We start from the raw sequence: 16,683 nt of genomic DNA on the forward strand, positions 1-16,683 counted from the left end.
GCTTTTATTAAGTGCTACATTTCACAATTTTTTAATTTTTGTTTAGAAACTTCTGCAAACTTCTGCATAGGTATATAGGCAATTGCAAGTGCAAGCTTTCAGTTTGTCACCATGTACCATTCTGAGAGCGCAATAATCTAGATGTGATATGAAATATTTCCACTATGAAAAAGAACTTTGTCTCAACGTCTACAAGCCTTGTCATCCCCAAATCCAATACTAACTCCATTGACAGATCAGTGGGGTATCCAGGAAGAGTGAGTGAGTGAGGTAAGATTTATGGTCACATGAGCAATATGTCAGTCATGATTGTGACTGATTTTGGACGAGAATTGATCCCAGGACTAAATGGATGAGAGGTTCCGGGTCCTGATCCTCAAGGAGTTTGTAATGTTACCATCTGTCATAATTCAATACTTTACCATAAGTTTACAAATGGGTTAGTACTGCAAACACTTTGTGGATCAGGACCCAGGCTTGTAAACCTGGCAGATTGACTCATCAGATCAGTGTTAGACTGAATGTGATGATATCATTCACTGGATTGTCTGGTCCAGATTCAGTTATTTACTGACAGCCATCGTCCAGCTGGGATATTACTGTTCCATTCAGCAGTGAACAATTATTAAAAACATACTAATGATACATGTCACTCAAAGTATATAAATGTTTTGAATGATTGTTGTATGTTGCCAGGACAACGATGACTGTGCTCTGATCCCCGATACCTTCTCCATGTTGTCCTTTGAGAGCACGGAGGCCTACCTAGAGGACCGTTACAGGAGGACGCTCTTCTCATCAGAGGTAACACAGTCAGCCTTGTCCTCAACCTGTCCTTATATATCCGCCCACTATGAGGGCTGGTAAAAAATCAGAACTCCAACCCTCAACATCTCTCAAGTTGTACTCGTATGTATACCCAAGTATGCTTCAAGGACCTTTTGCTTTCGAACTAGTTGATCTGTTTGAGTAAAATAGCTGGAAATGCTGATGAGGAACACTGTTCAACAACGCTCCTAAGATTAGTTGGTGTCACCAGTCTAGAAGTTATCTAGGCCTAGAACTTTTTGTCAAGCCCTCATATCCTACCTTACTCACATCCAGGGAGCCAAGAATAAGAACTGATTATACACTGATCCGTAATAATGTACAGATTTGAAACTTGAGGTGATGCATTTTATGCAATAAAAATAGGAATCACTGACAAATTTATTATTGACAACATCTTTTATTTTCTGAGTGTGACACATTGGTACAGAATCTTGTGTGGTAAAATCTTTGAGGGACCATTCATGAAAGTCTGTTGTGACAATGTATATGAAATGAAGCTGTTTCATTGTAATAGATGAACCCAAAATTATTATTTTATTGATGAACATCTTAAATTGATCATCTGAATACTGACTAAAATGCTACAATGAAGGCAGTATAAATAACTCTGACAAACCAGAAATGGAAAGTCAGTGCTTCGTGTTTGCTAGATTCTCAGTAATGATGAGTATTGGGGCTAGTACTCAGTGTCTGGCTAAACCCAAAGTCCACAAACACGTAATGACCTTTTACTTGTATACATTCTGTAAATATTTCACATTTCACCTTTGTTCATTGTTGATGAGATGAAAACTGGAAAAGTATCAGTAGAATTATCTTTATCATAAAGTCTTAAAATATGGCACTGTTTTCCCCACATTAATAATGTCTGGAAAACTGCCAAGAGGGTACAGATACATGTTATATTTCCTTATTTGTTGTCACAGGTCAAAAGGTGTAGACAAAAATACTTTGATATTTGAAGTTGGAGCAGGGAATTTAGGACACAGAATACAGTAGATTTCTTTCACCAGACAGAAAGTGAAACAGAGTGTAGAGTTTTCAATTTTGTTCACGTCATTTTAAAATTAAAAAATTAGAATGTTTGTCATAAGGAAATTCAAAGTGAAATCAAGATAAAATTTAAATTCTTTATAAAAAGCATTAGTCCTAACCAAGTGATGTTTTCTGCATTTATAAAGTTGCGTTGCTTATCCAGTAATCTGCATGGTCTTGTCTATATTACAGAAATCCGAACGGCGGCAGTCAGTGACGACGATGGAACCCATGATGCTACATTCTCCCCTGGATCACTTCGACAGAGATGTGGTAGGTAACACTGGCACAGGGGTCGTGATGTAGGTCAGTGTAAATATGTACCCAGGGTGAAATCAAAATATGTTCCGGGACTCGTTTCAAAGCGCTATTATAGCGGTACATGTATCCTAAGTCTATGTTTCAGTGTAGGAGGTAAGACAGTTGTAGCGCTATCATAGCTTTGTCAAATGGAGCTCATCTATAGGTTGGAAGAGATCCTGAGAGAGTTTGAGGTTGATAATGGATGACTAAATGGTACAGGTGGTCTGTCTCTGTGACATAGTTCACTGCATGTCATTGTGACCTGGTGACATGGAGGGTTGCTTACTGTATCAACCACTGGATCAAATAGTTTAGGCTTTCTTGTGTAAGCTGTAGTTCTATGGCTGTATTGTTGCTGATATGTATGTTAACATCAAGCAAACAAAGAATCCATTTCAATTCATTCAGTCGTGCACAAATTTTGTTATTTTGTAACAAGTCTGTGCTATTAATTAATGCTGAAATGACCTCACTTTGTCACATTACTGCTGGTAAGCTATGATGTCACGAAAATGTGGAATATGCTGAATGGGTAAAATCCTGAAGAATGTTTTAGCAGTCAGAACAAAAGATGTCTCTGCCTCTGTGTGGACCTATAATAAATTACTGCCATCTAAGATATTAAATACTATTGCCCAAATCTTCTCAAGCCAAATGATGTTTGTACATTTTATGAATGGTAGAAGTTATAAAGTGCTGTGTATGTGCCAGTCCCCACAGAGACAGGAGGAATCGCTGCGAGATGCTCTGGAACAGCTGCATGGAGAGAACGGACATCCCGACGTGAGTGTCGCTGAGTGAAGGTCAGGGGCATCTTGACTGACATGATGATATTAAATACTATTCACAGATGATTGATTACTTTACCTTGTACTTATGTGAACAACAGGCAAAACAGAGGTAATATTGATGTCCTCGATCTGTGATCTGTTTGACTGGTATTTTAGATTTAGAAGCTGATGAATAAATAGAACAGTATGATACTTCATAATATAATAGGGGCTGTGTGGCAGCCTAATGGTTAAAGTGTTTGCTCAAGATGCCGAGGGCATGGGTGCAATTCCCCACATGGTTGCAGTGTGTGAAGCCCATTTCTGGTGTCCCCTCTGTGATACGGCTGAATATTACTAAACTTGGCTCACAATGTAACTTAGAAGCTGTTATCCTTACATTATAATACCTTCCTTTTCCTCTGTCTGTCTCAGGACTGAGTTATATGTAACACATGGTACACACCATCCTAGTTTTCTCCAGGGTCTACATTGTATTCCTTCGCTTTGGTTTGGAAAATATTCTTCATGTCAAAATAAAACATTGCCAGCATCAAAAGTATATACCCATTTCTTCACTGGGTTGTGCTCTCACATTTCCGACCCGATGTTTAACAATTACCCACGTGAAATACTTTTTATTCAACGATTTAAGTGCATCTATATGCACGGTATATCAGACCATTCTTCGCCTCCATTCCCCCTTCCAGCTTCCGGCAGGGGTAATGGAGGTGAAGAATGATCTGAATACCAAGCATGGCACTTAAATTGTTGAATAAAACATATGTCAAATGAGTTAATATAGCACAACCAAGTGAATAAATGGGAGTGTACTTTTGATGGTGGCGTCATATTTTATTTTCACATGAAAAATATTTGGCGATCCGAAGCGATGGAAGTACATTGCCAACCTTTGCTCACTTCGCTTGCATACAAGAACACTTGTCATATTCTCAATGCTGCGGAGCCCAATTTGCCTGTGCATGAATACATCTCTGACTCTGTCTGGTAAATTTGTTACCTCCCTTTGCATGCTCTGCATTCTCACAGTAGCCAATCAGCTAAGCTGCCACAACAACCGAGCTTGCCAGTGTCAACAAAGATGGTGGTAATAGCTATGAAGGTTTCGGCAGTGTGACTCATGATTAGATTTTGGGAAAATCATAAAGACGCAGGTATCAAGGATGGGTACACACATGTGCAAAGTGAACCTTGCCCACAAACTGCTGATCTATCTCCAGGAAGTGGTGGAGGTGCATCAATGTCAGTCATTTCTGTATGAAGTTTATTAGATGTTATAAATTATTGAGTTGTAACAAATTAGGTGATAAGAACCCTAAAAATCTGCAAATGAGGTTGCCAGGCAGGATGTAATGAGTGAGTTAGTGAGAGAGGGAGATTTTACGCTGCTTCTAGCAATAGTCAAGGAATATCACGGTGAGAATGATGAACACCACTGGACCTGGGGATATTGTCTATGTTCTTAGCTGATGTGTAGGTTGATTAAAAACCCCTGTTGAATTAGACATTGATACACGCTGCCAATACAATCATCCCTTGTTTTGGAAAGTTTTAGACAGGAAGATCAGTTATCTGCTCTGTGGTGTGATAATCCATATGTATTCAGCATTTGTCTGTATGACATATTTCAGGAAGATAACCTCAGCTTTCAAAGTCATTCAGAGTCTCATGGCCCCTACCTACACATGCCAACGTCAACCATCCACAGGTCAAGGTCAAGGTCAAAATCTCCAAGGCCTTCTGTGAGGTCACTGAACACTGAACCAGTTCCTTCGACATCAAAAGCATCACAGCAAGAGCACATCGTCACAGCACAAGTTCATCACCCAATAAGACATGCATCTCAGATGTATCTTCCTCCAGTTAAACATAAGGTGAAGGTCATTGTTTTATTGCCTAATAATTCCTACTTTCAGTGTGTGCTGAAACTACTTTCTCAGGGGACTGGCCATTTTGTTTTCTGGGTAGAGATGCAGAGGTGTTTTTGCTATTCCATACTATTCCATTTGATTCCACCAAAACAACAACAATAATAATGTTTGTTTGACATGTTTGACATGACCCGAGAAATACATGGCATGGTCTTGACAGACAAAATCATACATATGTCTTAAAGCAGTGTTTCTCACAAAGCACTGATTGAAATGTTAAATACTTATTGGCTAATCTATTCTTTCTCTCGCCCTGTTTCAGGGAGAGGAGAATCCAAGTGATGACAGCGGAGTTGAGATTCATACACATTTAAACAGTCTTCCAGTAAACAGTACCGACAGGTATGTCACATAATATGCAATAAAGAAATCACTAAGCATTTGGAGTGGTGATATGTGAGCAAATGAGTTGGATTTTATGCCACTTTAAGCAATAGTCCAGCAATATCACAGTGATACATATTATACCTGTGTGAGGATTTGAACCTAGGCCCCCAGCATGATGAGTGAACACTTTTACCACTAGGCTACCCAACCGCACTGATGTGAGTGAGTGAGTGAGTTTAGTTTTACGCCATGCTCAGCAATATTCCAGCTATATGGCGGTGGTCTGTAAATAATTGAGTCTGGACCAGACAATCCAGTGACCAACAACATGAACATTGATCTGCGCAATTGGGAACCGATGACGTGTCAACCAAGTCAGCGAGTCTGACCACCCGATCCCATTAGTCACCTCTTATGACAAGCATAATCGCGTTTTATGGCAAACATTGGTTGCTGAAGGCCTATTCTACCCCGGGACCTTCACGGGTGACCGCACTGAAGTGGTGTTGAGAAGTTACTCATAAGTTAAATGTTTCAAATAAAAAAATCATTAGATTCATTATATTTTTAAGAAACTGTCAACATAGAATTATGTGTTTTGTTCAATGTTCAAGTGCTGTACCTCCTAGTGGAAGCTTCAAGAGAACTCTTTTACTGTAGTGATTCAATAGAGTATTTCAGTCTGTTTTCTTGTAAGTGAGTAATATGTCTTTAAATGTTAAAGGCATCTTGGAATGGAAATCAGAAAAAGGTTTGATATGGTTTTTTTTTTACCTTTTTTGTGATTTCTTAGTAAGCAGACTAGTTGTGTTTACTTGTGTCTTAAAAAATGGAACCTGTCTGAGCTAGACACAAATACAGAATTTGTCACATTTCTGTTCGTGCAGGTTGTTCAGTCATGTTTTTTCTCTCATAAACACCCCCACCCTAAAAAAAACAAAACAAAATTATCTAAAAGAATTCATCTCTGTTGTTTCTGTTGAAAAACAACCTAACAAAAGCTAGTCTCAAGGTACATTTGTTTGGGAGACTAAATCATAGTCCCCAATCATCATTACATCAAGTTCATTACATACTTTACATAGCTTTTAGTTTATTTGAGATCCACTGAAAATGTGATTCACAAGGAACATATTTTTTCCAGTTGTTACCTCCCCTGAATGAGCCATTTATCTGGGTTATTGATATATTGAGTTCAAAACATTTCATCAGTAATAAGCATATGGTGCAAACCACCTATAATTGAAAAAAACACAAAAGACTTAAAGTAAACACAACTGATGTAATGATCTTGTTTTGTAATTTGATAGTTTATGACTTTATTCTTTACACAAACCCTTATAAGTCATGTTTACATGATTTCAACAATCTGTGCATACCTGAAGTACTGGATGTCCTGTTGCTTTTCTGTGGGGTTGACTCTCAAAAAAGAAAGACCCATTAAAACATGTTGAAATCCTCAACTTTGACAACTTTGAAGTCTTTGAAATTTCACAGAAATTCTGTATGTACATTCAAGATGGCTGCTTTTAATAGTGATGTTTAGGTCTGATCGTCAGCTGTAGTTAAAAAATCATCAACAACAAAACAGATCATGGTCACAATTTCAGCTCAGAAACAATCATTCAGAATGAACATCTGAGATAAAATGTCATGATTTAATGACAAAACTGATGACGTTTTTTCAGTTGGTAGCTGATATTCATTTCTGAGACAAGTTGACCATTTAGGGAGATAACTGTAACCTTTAACATAATTGCAAGTTGTAGTTTGGTATTAACGTTCTTGATATAGACTGTTATAAACACATACCACATTAGCAGAAAGTTGTCCTGCTCAGACAGATTCCACAGTATTTATTTCATATTAAGTGTTCCACATATTGTGTTTTATTTTGTTTGGTATATTTGTGACGCAATTCAAACTGTCAAGCCGACGTTACGGCAGTATCACCCCAATATGATCCACAAGCTTCAAGTAAATGTCATCTCTTTTGTTGCACAAGTTTGTCAGATTTGTTTTCTTATTTCTTGTACATGTGTAATGAAAAACTTTAATCTGGAGCCAGAAGTGTCACCCACCCTACCCTAACTCTCCTTTCAAGGACATGGTTGTCTGCTAATCGCTGTTGTTGTCTTTGTACATTAAGCCCACTATGTGTAGACATAGCAGCATGTAAGTCTATTCTAATAATGTTCGTACTCATTATTCAATTATGAAGGAGAAAGAAGAAGCTCTGAAATATTGATACCATCAAAGAAGTTATCACAAGTTAAATCTTAAATTGCAACTGATTGTTAACCAGGAATCATTCCGTAAAAAAACCGCATGTGAAATCAGTAAATACTTTCTAATGTTAAGTAAATGTACACATTTTTACCAAGGTATTGTAGCAGCTGTACTAAACAAAGACAGGAATGATACAAAAGTAGTGATTAGAGTGAGTGAATGAGTGACTTCAGTTTTAGGTCACTTTTAGCAATATTCCAGCACTATCACAGCAAGGGACACCAGAAATGGGCTTCACACATTGTACCCATGTGGGGAACTGAACCCGGGTCTTGTGCATGCTGAGCTAATGCTGTAACGCCTAGGCTACCCCACCACCCGTAGTGATTAGACAAGAGTAATACAGACCGAGTATGATAATGAGTAGCCAGGCAATGAATAATCTCCACACAGTTGTTCCCATCTTGAAACTGGAGATGGAAGGCAAGAGTTGACTCCCCTGGTATACCAAAGCCAAACACTCCTTGGGTTAGAGTATAGTAGAAAGGCCCATTGTGTTGTAGTACCTTGTAGTACCTTCTAGAACTTCTAAACATAGCACAACATAGCATAAACATAGCATAGCATACTGCAACTCTACTGTTGATCAACAGGTACAATATATTACACTTTGAACATTGTTGCATGGATGTTTTATAACACTACTGGAAAATGTTATTATCAAATTATCAACACTTAAATCTCCGTATTTCCCCATTCAGTGACTGGTCTTTCCTGAATAATGTATACTCCTGTATATTGCTAGAGTACTGATCAGTCTGTGCTGCTATGAATAGTAATAGATATCAAAGGCACTTTGGTTTGCCATGCCCATGGGGAGTCGCTTACCATTTTTGTTTCAATGTACTTTAGTTTTATTTTTAGATCCAATGCTAACTTTACTCAAGGTTTTCCAACTGATGTCTTTGTTTATAGTATATCTTTCACATTATACAGTGTAGACAATCTTTAAAGTTTTCTTGAACTTGTTTTGAATTTTATGGATTGTTCTGAATGACTTACAATAAAAACATTTAAACAATCTGCATAGAAGTTTCAATGTAAACAAAAATAGTGTACACAAGAACATGACAGAGAGATGATTCTTTGATTTGAATGTGATAAAACTAGCAACAGTTAAATTCCAAGGAAATCTTGAAAACTATCTGTTGTCTGTCAATATAGCACAGATATCTCTCAATATACAATAAATGGGAGACAACTCTGTCTGCACTACTTCACATGCAGTCTGTGACATGACTCTTGAGATGATTTCTATGGCAGGGTGACTATTTCATCAGCTGCACCTGTTGACATCAACACAACATTACCACCTAGCAACGGTCACCTTGGCGATGGATATGTTGACACAAAGATGTCACCAAAACCAGCTCCTAGAAAGTCAAAAGTGAGTATTTTTAATTTTACAAGTAATGAGTGTGTAATGCAGCATTAAAGTGTGACAATTTATAATCCTATTTTTGGATTGGTCAACCAGTGGTATCAAAACCTGTGTTCAGCTTGTGACGTCATGACACTATGTAGTTGCAACCATGTTGAGGTCTGTGACATCATGTTAGACATGACACTTGGTTCCACCCTATTGAGGTCTGTGACATCACGTATGACATGACAATACGTCCGCCCCCATTGAGGTCTGTAATGTCATGTTAGACGTGACATTTGGTGCAGCCCTATTGAGGTCTGTGACATCATGTTAGATGTGACACTTGGTGCAGCCCTCTGTGACATCATGTTAGACATGACACTTGGTTCCACCCTGTTGAGATCTGTGACATCATGTTAGACATGACACTTGGTTCCACCCTACTGAGATCTGTGACATCATGTTAGACATGACACTTGGTTCCACCCTATTGAGATCTGTGACATCATGTTAGATGTGACACATGGTTCCACCCTATTGAGATCTGTGACATCATGTTAGACATGACACTAATGGTTCCACCCTGTTGAGGTCTGTTACATCATGTTAGATGTGACACTAGGTGCAGCCCTCTGTGACATCATGTTAGACATGACACTTGGTGCAGCCCTATTGATGTCTGACTGACATCATGTTAGATGTGACACTAGGTGCAGCCCTCTGTGACATCATGTTAGACATGACACTAGGTGCAGCCCTATTGAAATCTGTAACATCATGTTAGACGTGACACATGGTTCCACCCTATTGAAATCTGTGACATCATGTTAGACATGACACTTGGTTCCACCCTATTGAGGTCTGTTACATCATGTTAGATGTGACACTAGGTGCAGCCCTCTGTGACATCATGTTAGACATGACACTTGGTGCAGCCCTATTGATGTCTGACTGACATCATGTTAGATGTGACACTAGGTGCAGCCCTCTGTGACATCATGTTAGACATGACACTAGGTGCAGCCCTATTGGAATCTGTAACATCATGTTAGACGTGGCACTTGGTTCCACCATATTGAGGTCTGTGACATCATGTTAGATGTGGCACTTGGTGCAGCCGTCTGTGACATCATGTTAGACGTGACACTTGGTGCAGCCCTATTGAGGTCTGTGACATCATGTTAGATGTGACACTTGGTGTAGCCCTCTGTGACATCATGTTAGACATGACACTTGGTGCAGCCCTATTGAGGTCTGTGACATCATGTTAGATGTGACACTAGGTGCAGCCCTCTGTGACATCATGTTAGACATGACACTTGGTGCAGCCCTATTGAGGTCTGTGACATCATGTTAGACATGACACTTGGTTCCACCCTACTGAGGTCTGTGACATCATGTTAGATGTGACACTTGGTGCAGCCCTCTGTGACATCATGTTAGACATGACACTAGGTGCAGCCCTATTGAGATCTGTGACATCATGTTAGATGTGACACTAGGTGCAGCCCTCTGTGACATCATGTTAGACATGACACTTGGTGCAGCCCTATTGAGGTCTGTAACATCATGTTAGATGTGACACTAGGTGCAGCCTTCTGTGACATCATGTTAGACGTGACACCTGGTGCAGCACTATTGAGGTTTGTGACATCATGTTAAATGTGACACTTGGTGCAGCCTTATTGAGGTCTGTGACATCATGTTAGATGTGACACTAGGTGCAGCCCCTGTGAGGTCAGTGACATCATGTCAGATGTGACACTAGGTGCAGCCCTATTGAGATCTGTGACGTCATGTTAGACGTGAGCCCTAGGTGCAGCCCCACTGAGGTCTGTAAAAACAATTTGAACAGTCTTTTAATGATGTGGACGGACTTCCTGAATGAGATGTGAAAGGGTTGTTCTGTTGGATGAGGGGAGGAAGAGTTGTCTCTCCCTGGGATAGGATAAGACACAGCTGTCTTCCTTATAATGAGGTGAGAGCGAGTTGACACTCTCCCTGTGGGGTGATGAGACAGTCAGATTGATTGATATGTTCATGACAGTATATCTGATAGGGATGTCTTTGATTGGCTGATCTTTCCTGGAATACATCAGCCTTGCCACCAGCATCTTGTGTTTGTGTTGGTCTCAGCGTGTCACTGATAGCCTCTTCTGACACAATATTTAAACCAAAATCTAAAAATATGTTGAGACATTAGGAAAAGTGGTAATTTTGGCATGCTTGATGGTTGAAATACACATAGGTGACAGTCAGGATGCAGTAATATCAGTAAAGATTTTGCTGTTAAAATGTGAATACTTGAAAACTCTTAAGTTTGCAATATTTGTACAAAGTAACTGTATACTTTGCAATTTTTGATAAGGATGATCATTGGATTTTTTAAACGCTTTTTCTTACATTTGAAGAAATAAGAAACTGTACATTTAAATAGGAATAAGTACTGTCTTGGGGTTAATCCATTTTGCCATTGGTTCTCAGTATAAAACCACAGGCAAATTCTTCTTATCTCAAACAAATTCATGAATATGGAAATAATTCTTGACACAGAAAATTACTGAAAACAATTGTTCATGATTATATACTGATATGTTGTTACCATGGAAACATGACAACAAAATGTCTTTTCTCTCATAACACTTTCCATTAATGTTAATAAACTGTGTCAACATAGAATATTTGTTTCATGCTGAAATCAATAAATTGCTCAAAATATGATCATGATCACTTTGGCAACCATAGAAACCTGGATAAATACTGATATTGTTTGAAGTCTTTGCTAGAAAAGGATATGATAATACTCTCTTTGTGACTATCTAAATTATGAAGTTCATATCGTCACTCTATACAAGATGGTAATTAGACTTATTATTGGAAAACCGTATGAGTAAGTACAACGCCTCTCAGCAACGCTCTTCATCAGGGCAACAGGAGAACTTGTTATTGTGCGGATGTTATTGTGTTGAAATATTAGGAGATGGGTTTTTTCCATGTCATGGACATTGTCTCGAAAGGGATCAGGTTGTCAGATGCACTGACTCTGCAGATGACTGATAATATGAATCAGTGTGTTGTATTGACAAGAGTATACATGGTGTATTGTTGATTGCATGCTGTATTTATAACAAAGAAATATTGTTTTTTTCTTCATACAACGGAAATGTTTTCACATAACTGAAATAGAGTGGGTGCAGTGAGGTAGGGTAGTGGTTAAAGTGTTCACTTGTCATGCCCAAGACCCAGGTTTGATTCTCCTCATTGGTATAATGTGTGAAGCCCATTTCTGGTGTTCCTTGTCGTGATGTTGCTGGAATACTGATAAGAACAGCGTACAATGAAACTCACCCACTCACTTTATACTGAAATAGTGTGTATGATCACTAAGTCAGTCATCTGATACTGTAAATCCTCAATATAGGAGGAGGACCTTGAGTCTCATAACAGAGTATGAATCTGGAACAGAGTATCACCAAATATTTTGCAATGTGATTCATATCATGATACAAACAGACAATACCGCTGGTATCATGATACATCCACACAAATAGTAGGAAATGGTAAAATCATACTAATTGTCACACTCTGCATGCAATCTTTTGTTTGTCCAAACAGTTTACTAATATAAACTAAATGGAAACGGAACAGGTGGATTACAGTCCCACCATGTTCTTCTGTGGAGGTGGCTATATGTTAAGTTCTGCTGGTGTGGAACTTCCTGTACATCCTGGTCGTGTTCTCTTATAGTGTGTCAGGTTTCTTGAAACCAATCATTGTGTGTTCCTTCACGAGAGACACACATTTGTTATTATACAGTTATTACCCTGAGGACTCACAAACAGACATCGGATCCAATTAAGAATGAAAGTCTACCAGATACATTCCAAATCAAATATACTGCATCAGCATTTTTAATTGTTTATTTGGCTAATGTTCGGTTATGTTGAGCATCAGAAGAACCTTAACCAGTCAAGGTTTAGTTCATGTAATCAGTGAGGGTTGTAACATCAGTACAATAATGGCAGTATGTATGTGATAAATGTCTTCTTGTACATGTCAGCTGGTATTGATTTGTACAAAGATAGTAATAACCCGCCTTAATGGTCTGACCTGTTAATTGAAGAGTATATGTTGAACAACAAGACTATATTTTCTTTGGAACGAAGCTATGTGTCTTCATACTTGATGAGATGTTACAAAATGTTTCCACTCAGTGTGCATAGACCACATACTGGTATATATATGTATGTGTGATGCTGATAAGGACATTTCAGGCTGACAGAATGTTTGATTGTTTCACTAGCTGGCAGCCATTTTGTTTTTTTTAATCAATGTCTGATGCTTTTAAGAGCAGGTTAATAATGGCATGTTGTGTGACCAGGCACTTTTAAGGACATGTTACATATGAATATGTAAAATGTGCCTTCACTTAGGTTAATGAGTTTCCCAGTTTCCAGAGAGTGGGAAGATGCTTGTGTCATCTGATGTGTGTGAAACAACCATATATTGATCAGTTCATAACACAAGGTGTATACATTCTCATATCGTACAGGTCAATAGAGGGTCTTCATGGGTGACACTAGTCCATAGTCTCTCAAATGTTGGCCCTTTAGCTACAATTTATGTATTTGTCTTAGTTAAATAGCACACAAAATGCAGATATATTTTCAAGCTGAAACTTCAATGTGATATCATTAGTAACAAAATATGGAATGTTAGTATGTCTGCAGGCAGACAAAACTAATGGAACCATCTCAGATTAACTATAATAACAGGAAAGAGCTGATAGTCTTTCTTTTCAGAAATAAGGCATAGTTGGAAAATTTCAAAATACTTTAAACAGTTTTGTGTGGCCATTTATGTTAATCTTTTACAATGAATTATATGTCATGCTACATTCACCATAGCTGATAAGCAGTACACAGATCCTCCTGTGTGTATGAAGGAAAGAGTTACTGGGTTTATGAGACAGTATGAGAATTGAGGAGAGCTGTGACATATTCAAATATTCATAGGGATTAAATACAAGTCCTGTGGGATACAAAAATAACATGGATAGAAAACTAGTTTGTATCAGTAAAACCTTCATCTTTAGCAAGTGTCACTTATCTGACCATATGCACCAATAAACATGACTTTGAAAGCGCCACATGGTGACATCTGGAGGCTTTCATGTTTATGCCTTTGTTGCCCCATGTGTATCACTTGTGTTTTACTTAGAATCCTGATGTGTATTACTGAGAATCCCCAACAATTACTACTGAGAGTCCTTTTGATTCCCAATATGTGTTACTGAGAACCCCACTGTATATTACTGAGAATCAGTTTGATTCCCATTGTGTAATTACTAAAAATTGCCAACATTGAGAATCCACAATGTGTACTACTTGAAATCTCCAACATGTGTTGCTATGAGTCCTTTTGACCTCCAATGTGTAATTACTGAGAATTCAAGTGTGTATTACTATGTTACTGAGAGCTGCCTTGCTAAATGATATAGCCATGTAAGGAGTGTATTTAGATAGTATTTTGTTAAAATATATTTATGTTTCTTAAGTTGTATATTGATATTATAATTACATATATAGTCTTTTTATATAAACTTGAAGTGTGCTTCTCACTATATATTAGGTCATCTCTTGTTTTCCCAGAAAAAGCGCACTTGAGGTTTTTATTTTGGAGGGACATGTTTTACTTTTCGTTAGTAAGACCTCTTCCCAGGTTTTACTTTTCCTAACTTTATATGAACATCAACATTCAAATTATACATGAGTGTTCGAAGTCAATTAAAAAATATCGTTCAAGTTTATACTCATAGTACAATGGTTTTCCAAAGTATGATTGGAACTGCAATTCTCTCATCCGTAGACAGATGCTCTACTGTACAGCCACCGAGCCAGTGAAGGTGGTGGGGTTAAATTATCTACTTATAGTTACTGTCGTTAAATTGAGTTTGCTGGTGCTTCAGTTATTGTTATGTAGCTTCATTAAATGATCATCTGCATTGTAATTATCCATCATTGACGGTATATATGTTAGAAAAAACACTTCTCCTTGGTTTTGGTAGAGAATGTAAAACCATCGGGGTCGGGAAATCCCTCAGGGCTCCACCTCTCACGATTTTCCTCCCCCTCCGGTTTTACATTGTCTACCGAAACCTCGGAGGCGTGTTTTCTCCTGTACATAACAATTGAATATATGTGTTAATCAGCTTCAGATTATGTATAGGTTAGTCTATGAGGACCCCATGTTTTAAAAAAATTGATATGCTGAGTTAAACCCTGAGGTGGTAAAACAACCAAAACAGTGAAAATCTAACTTATCCTGAATGAAACTGTACAACAAAATACTTGTTAGTTGTTTGGAAAGTAGTTTAACTGGTTTAACTGGTTTGGCGGTAAGTTAAACCCCAGTCTGAAACAAATGAGTCATGGTTTAACTGATGTTAACTTGGTCCTCATTTAGTCCTATTTCAGCAACAAGTTTTGGTGTATAGTTTCATAAAGTTTGCATTTAGATGGATTGTGTCTTTATAACTTAATGTATATTTTTGAGAGATGAATTCATGACAGTTTGTTTTGAAAGATTATTGTCCTATATTTTCATTGTATACAATAAATAGAGTACAACTTGATGTTCCTTTTCATGAGATCAAGTAATTTTTCATCTTTGTGACAGTTTGAGTCCATGGTATCAATGGTTCTCTGATGGATTTTTCGTGACAGAGTGAAGATTGTGTAATACCCAGGCAGCTGAAGTCATCAGATGAACACATTATCCGTTTCCGATGCAAACTTGCCCAAGCTGCTAATGATGATGAGCTATCAGATATCATATTGATCTAGAGTGTTATTCTGGAGGATTAGCTTCCACTCCTGTCAGCATCTGATACAATACATCCTTACTGGTCACCTGGACACGTGGGGCACCTGCTGCTATAATGGTCAGTACGGAACAATAGCCAGAATCAGCCAGTGGCCAGCTGGTGTTAGTATGGTAATGACTTCGTGAGTGCAGATGTGATTGGAATATGGATGTATGTGTTTTGTTTCTGTGGATTTTTAATAGTGTTTCACTCTTCATATATAGCCGGGAAAATGATTAAGTGATTGGTTGATGGTTCTTTCAAACAGTTGTTAGTTCTACTTCATTGGTCAAGCTGGACATTAAAGGATGTTCAGAACAGTGACTTCATGGTCATTTGTGACCGACAATATACCCCATACAGATATGTGGACATTCGTCAATGACCCAGTATGCTGCAAATGGACATATGTCGAACTTCTGGATTGACACTGTTCTGAAAATGGACATGTGGTACTATGTTGTACATTTACTCGTAAGGAATTGATGGATGACTGGTCACTAAAACTGCTCAGGAATCCTGTTATGGAAAGGATTTTGGAGGCACTGAAGCATTAGATGTAAAAATGTATTGGGAGATGCTTGATACAAGGGAATACATCATGTTATTCAAACAGAAATGATTTCTGGAGTCCAGTGGAGTAGCCACCTGATCCAGTACACACCGGGGGCCATTACCGCCGCTACTCATCTAATTGTTCCCGCTGAATCAATCACAGTTACTGGATTCAGTGATCCGACTGACAGTGATGCTGTTTGTTATGTGACATAGCTATCACCATACTGATGTACACACAGGTCCGGAAGAGATTAGAGTGGCTTGGCACAGACTGCCATCATGTTATTCAATCCAAATAATGGATCCAGCGACTATATCATGGTCAGTAGTCATGAACCCAATGGACATGCCAATCAGTATTCTATAAGTGTTCTTATTGTTGACAAT

The 16,683-nt window shown here is 38.2% G+C and overlaps 1 protein-coding gene across 1 annotated transcript in view; it reads left to right on the plus strand.

Annotated features, from left to right (window-relative positions):
- The window catches only part of LOC137274757 (whirlin-like), a 40,142-nt gene that overhangs the window by 15,455 nt on the left and 8,004 nt on the right, over positions 1 to 16,683 (plus strand). The window contains exons 9-16 of the mRNA XM_067808093.1: positions 697 to 804; positions 2,059 to 2,139; positions 2,881 to 2,952; positions 3,745 to 3,753; positions 4,592 to 4,834; positions 5,154 to 5,233; positions 5,943 to 5,969; positions 8,771 to 8,894. Of these exons, the coding sequence (XP_067664194.1) occupies positions 697 to 804; positions 2,059 to 2,139; positions 2,881 to 2,952; positions 3,745 to 3,753; positions 4,592 to 4,834; positions 5,154 to 5,233; positions 5,943 to 5,969; positions 8,771 to 8,894 (744 nt within the window). The remainder of the gene's footprint in view (positions 1 to 696; positions 805 to 2,058; positions 2,140 to 2,880; positions 2,953 to 3,744; positions 3,754 to 4,591; positions 4,835 to 5,153; positions 5,234 to 5,942; positions 5,970 to 8,770; positions 8,895 to 16,683) is intronic.

Source organism: Haliotis asinina, chromosome 2 (genome assembly GCF_037392515.1).
Source record: "Haliotis asinina isolate JCU_RB_2024 chromosome 2, JCU_Hal_asi_v2, whole genome shotgun sequence".
NCBI lineage: Eukaryota > Metazoa > Mollusca > Gastropoda > Lepetellida > Haliotidae > Haliotis > Haliotis asinina.